The sequence below is a fragment of the Neovison vison genome, chromosome 10, assembly GCF_020171115.1.
Source record: "Neovison vison isolate M4711 chromosome 10, ASM_NN_V1, whole genome shotgun sequence".
NCBI classification, from domain to species: Eukaryota; Metazoa; Chordata; class Mammalia; order Carnivora; family Mustelidae; genus Neogale; species Neogale vison.
Genome location: NC_058100.1, coordinates 2016141 through 2026739, shown reverse-complemented (window position 1 = coordinate 2026739; position 10599 = coordinate 2016141). Strand labels below are relative to the sequence as shown.

At 63.0% G+C, this 10599-nt stretch overlaps 2 protein-coding genes across 3 annotated transcripts; one reads left to right on the top strand and one right to left on the bottom strand.

Moving 5' to 3' along the window:
• Nucleotides 1-1282: 1282 nt before the first annotated feature.
• On the top strand, nt 1283-3909 carry LOC122918018 (glycosylated lysosomal membrane protein). The gene is made up of 6 exons (XM_044266171.1): nt 1283-1449; nt 1772-2029; nt 2211-2411; nt 2509-2727; nt 3075-3331; nt 3439-3909. Exons 1-6 carry the CDS (start codon nt 1330-1332, stop codon nt 3602-3604), a joined length of 1221 nt encoding a protein of 406 aa, XP_044122106.1. The 5' UTR covers nt 1283-1329; the 3' UTR covers nt 3605-3909.
• A 218-nt stretch (nt 3910-4127) lies between these two features.
• TMEM79 (transmembrane protein 79) lies at nt 4128-10337 on the bottom strand. Of its 2 annotated transcripts, XR_006386580.1 has the most exons (5): nt 9329-10337; nt 7742-8544; nt 7376-7589; nt 6145-7179; nt 5011-5063 (listed from the first exon to the last, which is right to left on the bottom strand). XR_006386580.1 is itself a non-coding variant. In XM_044266574.1 (4 exons), exons 2-4 carry the CDS (start codon nt 8499-8501, stop codon nt 4850-4852), a joined length of 1188 nt encoding a protein of 395 aa, XP_044122509.1. In that variant the 5' UTR covers nt 8502-8544; nt 9329-10336; the 3' UTR covers nt 4128-4849. The 2 variants fall into 2 exon arrangements, 1 of the variants encoding a protein (XP_044122509.1); XM_044266574.1 differs by lacking the exon at nt 6145-7179 and having other exon boundaries at nt 4128-5063; nt 9329-10336.
• Nucleotides 10338-10599: the final 262 nt, after the last annotated feature.

The following is a 10599-nucleotide window of genomic DNA, read 5'->3' as shown; positions in this document are numbered from 1 at the left end:
CAGAAGAAAACTTGACATTTTAGAATATATCAGCCTCGGGGAGAATAATGGACATTGTGAAAAAGATCGTGGAGGCGTTGGGGGGCGCGGTGATGTTGGTTCCAGTACAGAAGATCACTGGAGAGAGCTAGCACTTGGGGGTCAGGAAGGTGGGGCCTGCAAAGAAGCAGGCCAAGGTGTAACCACAGAGGAGTGAGCAGCCTCCCTCGCCGGGACAAGCAGGAGGGCGGAGGCTGCGAGTGTCAGACCCTCCCACGCCGGGCCTGGCCTCGAGAAACCTCACCCACCGTCCCTGGGATCAGCCGCGTAGCTTCCCTACCTGGACTCCGATGTGTACAAAATGCTGTCGGCACAGGGGTGGTCATGCCGCAGTCTGCCGCCGCGGATTGCTGGAAACCACCTCGGCTCTGGGTAGATGTGTCCGGGGGACAGGCCGCCGCGGCGAGACACGGAAGTGGAGAACGCGCCAGGAGGAGAAGGCAGCCGACAAGGCGCACACGGGAGAGCACACGGCAGGTCGCGGTTTGCCGCCGTTTCACGGCATCACACGTATGTGTACATGTGTGGCACGCGGCACGCACAGAACAGCTCGGGTGTTGTTCTGCTTTCTTCAGTAGGCTCTGCGCCCCGCGTGGTGCTCGAACTCGCGACCCCGAGACCAAGAGTCGCCCGCTCCCGGCAGCCTGCTGGGTGCCCCTGCGTGGTGCTCTTTGGGAAGGACAGGTCACAAACACCACAGTGGTGGTGGTCTCAGGAGGGAAGAAGGTGACACCCTCCCTTACCTTAAGAGTCTGAGTCATGTGCATTTATTATTAGTTAACATAATTTTAAGGAAAAACACGAAAACAACAAAGAGGTTTATTCAGCCAGACATAAACTCCTTTTGACAAATACACTGTTCCCATCTCTTAGTTTGGAAGTGTCTTACAAGGCGGAGCTCCCGTAGGTCAGGAAGGGCATGCACGGGCTGCACAGTCATGGACAGACCCATGGGGGCACCCCGTCTCGGCCGGAGTTCTGTCCAGTTCCTTCTGCCTTCCCCACAGCACAGCGTTATCGGGATCCTCTGGGATCTTGAATCCCGACATCGTGGCCCCTTAAGAGGCAGCCAGCGTGGCGGTCGGGTAGGCGAGGTCCGGTGTCTCACCCGGGGTCCCGCTGGGGACGACGAGCCAACCACCTTCCCGACCTTCTCTCCGGAGCCTGGACCGGGGTTAAGGGAGGCGGCCCCTTTAAGGACTGTGCGAGGCCCCGCCCCACGCGGAGGTCAGCTGAGTGTGCGTGTCACATGACTCTGGGGTCTCTTCCGCCCTCTGAAGTTGGGGCCCCATGTGCGGCAGCGAGGGGCCCCGCTGGCGCTGGGGGCGCGGTGCCCCCGGCCCCACACTCCTCCTGAGCCTGCTGGCGTCTGCAGCCCCGCTCGGCCTGCTGGGGGACGAGACCCGCCAGGTGAGGGACGAGACCCACCGGGTGAGGGGCTAGAGCCCTGGGCACTTCGGCAGACGCTGGCCTGGGAGGGCACCTGGGCAGCAGGGGGCGCAGGGGGCTGCTGGTGCCCACGGGAGCGGGTTGCAGAGGGCGGGGGCTCCCTGTCTTGCCCTGATGGCCCGGAGGGACCCAGGCGGGCCTTTTCCTCACCCCCCAGCCCTGCGCCCTCATCTGCCCGCCAGGGTCAGGGCGTCCGGGGCTCTGTCTACCTCTGCGCCCCTTACCTCTCCCCATCCCCCCAGGCGGCTTCAACCTGTGTCCTTTTCCCTACCCCATGATCCAGGTGTCTCTGGAGGTCATCCCGGACTGGCAGGGGCCCCCCCAGAACCTGCTGCACATCCGGGCAGTGGGCGCCAACTCCACGCTGCACTACGTGTGGAGCAGCACGGGGCCCCTGGCAACCCTGCTGGTGGCGACCGACACCCCCCACAGCACCCTGGCCGTCAACTGGAGCCGCCTGCTCTCCCCAGAGCCGGACGGGGGCCTCACCGTGCTCCCCAGGGACAGCATCCGGTTCTCTTCTGCCATTGTCTTCACCAGGGTGAGGAGGCTGGGGAGAGCCAGGGGGAGGAGCAGAGAATTCATCGGGGTGCCGGCGCGGGGGACTGAAGACTGTCAAAAATGGGACCCCGGGGGTTGGGGTCTGCGGGTGGGTGGGGGTGGGGGGTAGTCCAGGTGCAACGGGACACAGCAAGCCCCTCCCACATCACCCCGCCCGCCAGCTGTTTGAATTTGACGACACCAACACATCGGAGGCGTCCGTCAAGCCTCCGGGAAAACCGTATCCCCCGTATTCCCTGGCCGAGTTCTCCTGGGACAACATCACGGACTCTCTGGACCCTGCCACCCTGAGTGCCACGTTTCGAGGCCACCCCATTCGTGACCCCACCGGGGCTTTTGCCAACGGCAGCCTGGCCTTCAGGGTAAGGTGTGGGGACTCAGAGGAGCCCGGAAAGCTGGTTTGTGAGGGTGGGGAGGGCCTGCAGACAGGCCCCCGCTTCCCGTGCCTCCCCCCTCCAGGTGCAGGCCTTTCCTGGCTCCGGCCGGCCGGCCCAGGCCCCACGCCTCCTGCATTCAGCGGACTCCTGCCAGCTTGAGGTGTCCCTGGTTGGGGCCGCTCCCCGGGGAAACCGTTCCCTGTTTGGGCTGGAGCTCGTCACCCTGGGCCGGGGCCCCGACTGCCCGTCCGTGCGAGAGCAGAGCTCCATCGATGACGAGTACACGCCTGCTGTCTTCCAGGTCAGGCTTCCGCCGGGGTGGGGGCCACAGGAGGAGCCCGCGAGGCCAGAGGTGCCGGTAACCACGCACCAACTGGCAACTAGTTTAGCAGCTTTAGGTGCTTTAGTCACTGTGGCCTGAGGAGGGCTGGGGAGGGAGCTGCGCACAGGCTTGCAGAGGGCAGGGCTAGGAGGCGCCCGGTGCTTCCCATCCAGTTCCCCCTTCTACAGAGGAGAGACTGAGGCTCTGTGCAGGTGGCCTTCGGTCATGGAGGTGGCCCAGGCCCCAGGCCAGATAGTGACAGCTGGAGGCCCGGAAGGGTCTGCACAGGGTGTTGTCCTCATCCTGTTGTTTTTCTTTCTCCCCAGTTGGACCAGCTGCTGTGGGGGTCCCCCCCATCAGGCTTCATGCAGTGGCGGCCAGTGGCTTTCTCCCAGAGGCAGAGGGGCCGGGATTCGGCCCTGCCCTGCCAAGCTTCCCCACTGCACCCCACCTCAGAGTACCCTCTCCCCCAGTCCCCCATTGTCCGAGCCTTCTTTGGGTCCCAGACCAACTTCTGTGCCTTCAATCTGACCTTTGGGACTCCCACAGGCCCCGGCTACTGGGACGAACGCTACCTCAGCTGGTGAGAGCCAGGGCGGGACCGGGGCCTTGGGAGTAGACATGGGGGAGCCGGGCCTCCCGGTCTTCCCACCTAACTTGCCGGCCTGCCTTTCCCACTCTGTTGCCTAGGTCGATGCTTCTGGGCGTAGGCGCTCCTCCGATGGACAGCTTGTCCCCGCTCATCTTGGGCATCATGGCGGTGGCCCTGGGGGCCCCGGGGCTCATGTTGCTGGCAGGAGGCCTGTTTCTGCTGCTGGGCCACAAGCAGTGCTCCGAATACCAGCCTATCAACTGAGGCCCACTCGCCGGGGCGGGGGTATGCACTTCCGGGCCTGCCTCGCCGGTCTGCCGAATGGAGGGTCAGCTGCTCCCTTCTCCATCCGGCTTCCCTGCAGGACCTCAGAGACCACCCCCAGGGGTGGCTTCCTTCACCCTCCGGGGAGGGACAGCAACAGGGTGATTGCTGGGGGGGGGAGTCCCTTGGCAATCCCTTCCCGCCCCTCGAGCCCTGTTTCCCGGGATGGGACTCGGGCCTAATGAGAGGCCTCTGACTGGTTGGCCACCCTGGAAGGGACGAAATAGACTCTTTTTCCCCCACAAGGGCTCGTCTGTCAGTGTGCGGGTTTCATGGGTGGGGGGCGGTGCTGGTTCCAGGAACCGAAGGCTGAGGTGTGGGCATGGGAAGTGTGGGCGAGGGAGGTGTGTGCGGCCCCCTCTCTTCCCTCCAGCACGCCCCTCTCTGTCCTGTGGGGCGGGGGGTTCTGGACCAGTTGGCTCAGACCAGGAAGGGACACCTGAGAGAGGGGTTCAGACATGAATAGTGAGGGAGGACCGTGGCGGTCATTTATTGTCACACGTTCACACAGGGTTCCCATCGGCCACCGCACCCTGCAGGCACCCAGCCACCGTGTGCGTGGGCGCATGCACACACACCCCTGCCCCTCTCTAGACGGAGGCTTCCCCTCCCCTCTGCAGGTTGGAGGTCGGGGGTTGGGGGCCTGACTGGGTCGGAAGGGAGCAGGCGGCAGCTCTGGGCTGGGGCAGCTTCGATCATCTTGACCGAAGTTAAAAGTCCTACAGGGGCCTGTGGTGGAGGGTCCTGAACCCAGGCCCGCAGGAAGGCTTCCGCCAAACGTGCAAGTCCCGTGTGATCGGATGCCCAGGCTTTACCTTGGGTACGGGCAATACTGCCAGTCTCCCTGCAGCCCGTGGCACAGGGATGGTCAGTCGGTGGAGGCTCTGCCTGCGCGGCCTCCCGGGAGCTGGAGCGTGGGGCGGAGGCCAGCACGGGGATCCTGGAGGCAGCGCCAGGGGTGGGGGGGTGTTGCTCAGGAGGGAACCATGCCCCTGCTCCCTGTGCCAGCCCCTGCCCTCAGCCTGCAGAGGGGCATGGCCGTCCACCTCTTCCCCTGCAAGAAACCAGCTGAATTCCCTCCCGACGGCCGAGGGCTCCCGAGGTGACGGGGAGAGCAGGGGACAGATGGGCAATCCTGGGGCTTGTCCCCCGAGGCACCGAGGCTGGGGGAGCCGAGTGGGGGCCTCAGCCCCAGGGACGAGGCCTGAGGTCCAAGGCCGAGCGAGCGTGGTCGGGGTAGTCCAGGCGGCTCTCGGCAGCGGCGAGCATGCGCTCGGGCTCCACCACGAACATGTAGTACAGGTTCCACACCAGCATGGACAGCAGCGGCAGGAACGTGAGGCCGTAGCCAAAGCCTCGAAAAGAGCGGCCCACGGCGAAGGTCAGCCAGTATATCAGCCTGGGGGCAGCAGGAAGAGGAAGTATGTCAGCCGGCTGGCTTGCGGGCTGATGGGGGCAGCAGACACGACACGACGTGGGCCCTAGTGTGGACATCCCGCATCTCCAGGAGGCCCTCGTCATTCCCTCCCTCTCTGCTGACTTTCCAAATTTAAGTCTAAAACTTCAGCGTAGGTGGGATACCTTTCTGTGGTTCGAAATGCAAAGGCACCAGTGAGTACGGTGAAACGTCCCCCGTCCCGATCCCTGGCCCTCAGCCACCTGCCTCCCCTCCACCCACCCTCGGGCGTCCAGTAACCCCGCGGCCTGTGAGTCAAGGCTTTACGTGCAGATGAGCAAGCACAAGGCGGATGTTCTCCTTTTCCCGTTTTGAGGGTCGGTAGCACACCGTACAGACCGCGCCACTGCCTGTCCAGGTTAGGGTTGTAGCCATACATAACGCACTTCCTCGTCTCTCACAGCCGGACCGTACCCCACTGTACTGGTTTCTCATTTTGCAGACGAAGAAACAAAGACTCCAAAGGGATTAAGTAGAACTGGGCCAAGGTTGCACATCAGGGAAATACTAAAACTGTGATCTGAACCCAAGCCTGAGCATCACCCTCTCTCCTGCCCTGTTAGAGGACAGAGGGAAAAAGAGGAAGGAAGCCGGCTTCAAGAGGCCTGGAGCCAAAGGGATAGGCCTTTCCGCTCTTGGAAGATCCATCCCAAATACACACCCCTAGTGCCAGGAGGAGAGCAGCCGCGTCTCGTCACATGAAGGACCACTCGCCACAAAACGCCCACGCCTCCACTCTAACCCGTGGGACGGGGAAGAGCCTCGGCCCCGGGCTGGCAGGTGCAGCGGGACGCTGGGTTCCAGTAGCTGAGCCCTCCCCGAGCACCAGACTCCCGCAAGCTTTCTGCATGAAGTCCCTGTTGAAGCCCCACGCTCCGCAGGGGTGAAGCCCCACGCTCCGCAGGGGTGAAGCCAGGCAAGAGCGTTGAGCATCTTGCAGGCGGTAGGGAAGGAAGGGTCCTGTGGGGGACACACGGAGGGGCTGTGTTCCAGGCCCCATAGCTGCCGACGGGCCTCCCCTGACCTGCTTGGCTTCCCTCGCCGTGAACCGGGTAAGAAGGGCCAGACAAGCGTCATGGCTGCTTAAGCCAGCTTCTGTCTGAGGCCGGCGCTCCCCAGGACGGACACGGGTGCACGGGAGGGTGAGTGACACAGTAGGAACACGTTCCTCTGGGGGAACATCTGGGAGAAAACAGGCTTCAAGATGGCCGGGAGGCTGGTGGGACAGACGGCCACTGGGCTCCAGTCAGAACGGCACGCGCGGATGCTAGCTCAAGAGCAAGAATGTTCTAGCACTTAAAGGGACCAGGAATCCTGCATGAAAAGCAACAAAAAGAGGGATGCCTGGGGGGGCTCAGTCGTTAACTGCCTTTGGTTTGAGTCATGATCCCAGTGTCCTGGGATCGAGTCCCACACTGGGCTCCCTGTTCAGCAGGGAATCTGCCTCTCCCCTCCGTGTCACGCCCCCCGCTTGTGCGCACCGTCTCTCTCTCTCTCTCTCTGACAAATACAAGCTTAAAAAAAAGTAACAAAAGGAAATACATTAGGGAAAAAACGAAAAGATCTGCGTGTGCCTTCAGAAATTCAAAAGTGCTTTCTGGGTTCGCAGCAGTTCACGTGGAAACGCCCCACAGGGTTTCGGGTGACTTCCAGACAAAAGCAGAGGAACGAGAGCCAACGTGGCTCCACGGGTACCAGCAGGAGGCCAGTGCCAGTGACCACCGACAAGCAGGAGGCTCTCTGGCCAGAGGGAAGGTCACAGGACACTGAGGCAAAGGAAACTGTGGGCGGGGGGCAGGGTGCTGGAGTGGGGACATGGAGCACAGGTGTCAAATACCTGGACAGCCCTGGGCAATTCCAGAGTCAAAGTCAGGACAGCGGGGTTTATAGCACAAAGACAAGACTCTCTAGTAACGGGGGCCTTTACACAGACACGGAACTGAGCATCAGTCAGTCACAGGCGGTGTCTAATAGAGGCCAGCGCGTGGGAGGTTGATGGAGGTGACACCTGGCAGCCTTTCCAGTTTTGGGTTGGTCCTTGGCTCTCCAAAACAATTTCCTTTGAGAACACAGAGCGGGTCATCTGCTGCCAGGTGAGGTCAGGCGCAAGGAAGAAAGCGGACTCATTGATGCAGGGGGCACATCCGGGCTAATGCGCAATCCCAAGGGCTCCCTGCCCCTGTCTCCCCAGACCAAATGTCGGGGTCCCTCCAGCACCACCGCCTCCCCCAGCCCCACCCCGCCAGCCAGCTCACCGGGAGACGGCAAAGAGACCGGTGAGCAGGGGGAGCAGTTTGAGGGTCTCCTGGGGCAGGTAGGTGGAGAGCACGGCCAGGTTGAAGAAGTACAAGATGAAGAGCTGCACCGACTGGGCCACGAAGCGCCGGTGGATCTCCACCTCCCGCCGCCGCTCCCCGAACGGCCGCAGGGCCGAGAAGCACAGCAGGCTCAGCCCGTACACCAGCAGCCCTGGCGGGTCGGAGAGCGCCCACGGTCGGCCCAGGAGCCCGCGGGCGGGAAGCCGGGGAGGGCTCGCGGTGGGGGGGTCGGGGGGGGGGCGCAGACCCCGGGGAAGGGGAGCTCCCGCCCCCGGCCCTGCTCCCCGCTCCCGGCCGGCTCACCCAGGATGATGGGGAAGGTGGCAAAGACCCCGCAGCGCAGCGTGTAGATGAGGCGGGAGCTCATGGTCGGCAGCCGCGGGGCGTCGAAGGGCAGGAAGGCGTAGGCCCCGTACAGCAGGCAGGGGAAGAGAAGGAGCGCGGCTCCCACCGAGGCCACGGCCCTCAGCCCGTCCCGGCCTCCGCAGCCCCCGCAGCCCCCGCAAGTGTGGCCCGGCGGCCTCACCACGGCCTCGGCCCACTTGCGCTCACAGGGCTCGGGCTGGCTGGGCCGGGCGGGCAGGCAGGCCCGGCGGCCCTCGCCCTCGCCGGCCTCACAGCGCACAGCCGGGTCCTCCTGGGGCCGCCGCTCGATGCACTGGAGGTCAATGGGCACGAAGGCCCGGGCCGCCTTCTCGGGCAGCAGGTTGGCGTCATCTTCGGACAAGTCCTCTAGCTTGGTGGGTGGCTCTGACCGGAGGGGCTCGGGCTCCATGTCCCGCCACCCGGGGGGGTCTGGGAACAGGGCACTGGGCGGGGGGCCGGTCCCCCAGGGCAAGGTGGCCGCCTCGCTCACTGTGCTGTCAAGGCCATCCTCGGGTCCCTCTCCGGCCGTGGTAGACCCAGCTGAGGACCCCACCTTGGAGGACGCGGCTCCATGGGTCTCCGCCTCACCTTCCCCTTCTGGCTGCCGGCCATTGGGGACCAAGGCCTGGGGTGGGCTCTTTTCCAGGGCCTCAGACCCCTTCACTTCCAGCAGGGCCAGGGTCTCGGGTTCTGTCATCCTGGGGCCTCACTCCTGGGGTCTACCATGAGGGCCTATCACCCTGGAGGGAGCAGAAGAAAGCTCGGTCAGAAGTTCCTGGTTTCTGGCCCTAGGGACAGGTTGATAGAATCAGAACTGTCTGGGGCAGCTGGTCTCATGGGCTCTGGCCTCTTCTGGGACCTTCGGGAGAACATGGGGCCAGAAAAGGTGTTGAAAAGAAGGAGGTGGGAGGGAAGTGAGCAGCTGAAATGGAGACACCCTTTCCACGTCAAATGCTCCCCAGCAGGAGAGGGTGAGTCAGGGGGCACAGGCGCTGGCAACCGTGGCCTCGGCCAGCTCCCACCCACACTGACTACTCCCTCCACCAAAACCCCTGGGGTCACAGCCACCCTCTTGCAAAAACAGGAGGAAGAAGGGGTTTCTAGAGCTTTGCCAGGAGCTCCCTTCCCACCAGCGGCCTCCCTGCCCCTCCATCTTCAATCCTCCCCTTCTTCTTGTGGATCCCTGCTTGGACTCTCCTGGTAACTGATACCACTGATCTGCCTACAACTCTGTCCCAAGAATCCGGCAGCGGCCGTGCGCCCTGCTCTTTCGTCTCCAAGGCGGGCACCTGGGCAGTCTCCACTCTCTTCACCAGCCCCTGTCCTCTGTCCTCCATCTCCAGAGGGCCTGGGGCTGTCCCTTCTGAGTTCTGGGCCTAATCACGGCTGTTCCCCATGCCTCCTCTACTTTCTTTCCTCCCTGTTTTCTCCATCTCACTCCTGCTTCATGGGGCTGGGTCCCTTCCCCCCACCTCCTCAAGGGCCTTCTGCCTCTAGCCATGTAGACCCATGATACCCTCTTACTTTCCATCTGGAGAGACGGAGGGTCCCCAACGTCTGGGAAGGAGCTGCCCGGCTCCCTGCTGGCTCTGCAAGTGTTCCTCTCAGTCTCTCTCCCTTTACCTGTGTCTCCAAACCTGTCTGACCAGAGCAGGTGGGGCCCAGATTAAAGGGGCAGGACCCGCCCTGCTGAATCTGCCGACAGAAAAAGCATTGGTGAAGGACGTCGTCATCCTTTCTGAAAAAAAGTGGGGGTGCAGCTGGGCGTACAGGGGAGCGTGCCGTCCAGGCACATGGGACGTGTGAGGGCCCGAAGCTTGGCAAAGCAGAGGGTAAAGAGTGGGTCTGTACGTGAAAGGGTGCTCGGAGTAGGTTGGGAGACCCAGAAAAGAAGTGGAATTTCTACCGTTACCCAAAAATATTTGTAGAGCACCTGTTTCTAGCCAGGCACTATTCTGGACACAGACACAGGAGACAAGATGACAAGCAAGGTCCCTGCCCTCCAGAAGCTTATTGTATTGGGGTCCCAGGTAATGAAGAGCCTAACCTGTCAGACGATTAGAGAAAAACCTCTTAGCTAAGATGACATTTAAGCTGTGACCTCATGGGAAATAAGGAGTGTCCTAAGGAGGGGACAGCAGGAGAAAGCCCAGCCTAGGTGGTTTCAGGAACAAAAAAAGGTCGGTGCAGGAGATGCAGGGGGAAGGGAGGTTATGTTCCCATCATAACTCACAAAGACCCCAAAACACCTTGCTTTGTAGACTGGGTGCAAGGTTAGGAAAGCAATCAGAATCCAAGGTGACCTTCCAAGGCAGAGGGCGCGTGGCCGCTCACTTCCGTGGGGCCTCACCCCCGAGCCGTCGGAGCTCTGGGAGGGCGGGACAGGGTCTTTCTGGGTCGCTCGCCCCGCATCGCGTGGCCGGGTGTGACTGTTTGCGGGGCTGCTGAGAGACGCGCGGGTGTGGGTCTGTGCGACGGGAGCCGGGAGCCGCGGGCGCGGTCAAGGCTGGCGTCCCGGAGGGCCATCCGCTCGCGTGCCGCCTTTTGAAGGGAACTTTCAGGGACACTTTGGTTTGTTCACGGGACCGCGGGGGGTGGGGGTGGGGGAGGGGAGGAGTCGGCAGTGATCCGAAAGCGGCGCGGCTCCAGCGGGGGCTGGGGTGAAGGGTCGGAAGGACGGACCGAGGGGCCACTGCGGGACAGAGCAGAGCCTCGCTCCTAGCTGTGGCCCAGCTGCCGCCCCGCAGCCCAGCTCCAGCCCCTCGCAGGGTCCGCCGTCCGCTCGCGGGCGGCTT

Excerpts from the sequence above, each read along its gene's own strand:
- LOC122918018 (XM_044266171.1), top strand. The coding sequence starts at position 1,330 with ATGTGCGGCAGCGAGGGGCCCCGCTGGCGCTGGGGGCGCGGTGCCCCC. Across the intron at positions 2,728-3,074 it reads ACACGCCTGCTGTCTTCCAG|TTGGACCAGCTGCTGTGGGG; the intron begins GTCAGGCTTCCG and ends CTTTCTCCCCAG. Across the intron at positions 3,332-3,438 it reads GACGAACGCTACCTCAGCTG|GTCGATGCTTCTGGGCGTAG; the intron begins GTGAGAGCCAGG and ends TCTGTTGCCTAG.
- TMEM79 (XM_044266574.1), bottom strand. The coding sequence starts at position 8,501 with ATGACAGAACCCGAGACCCTGGCCCTGCTGGAAGTGAAGGGGTCTGAG. Across the intron at positions 7,590-7,741 it reads CACCTTCCCCATCATCCTGG|GGCTGCTGGTGTACGGGCTG; the intron begins GTGAGCCGGCCG and ends CCGACCCGCCAG. Across the intron at positions 5,064-7,375 it reads GGTCTCTTTGCCGTCTCCCG|GCTGATATACTGGCTGACCT; the intron begins GTGAGCTGGCTG and ends TGCTGCCCCCAG.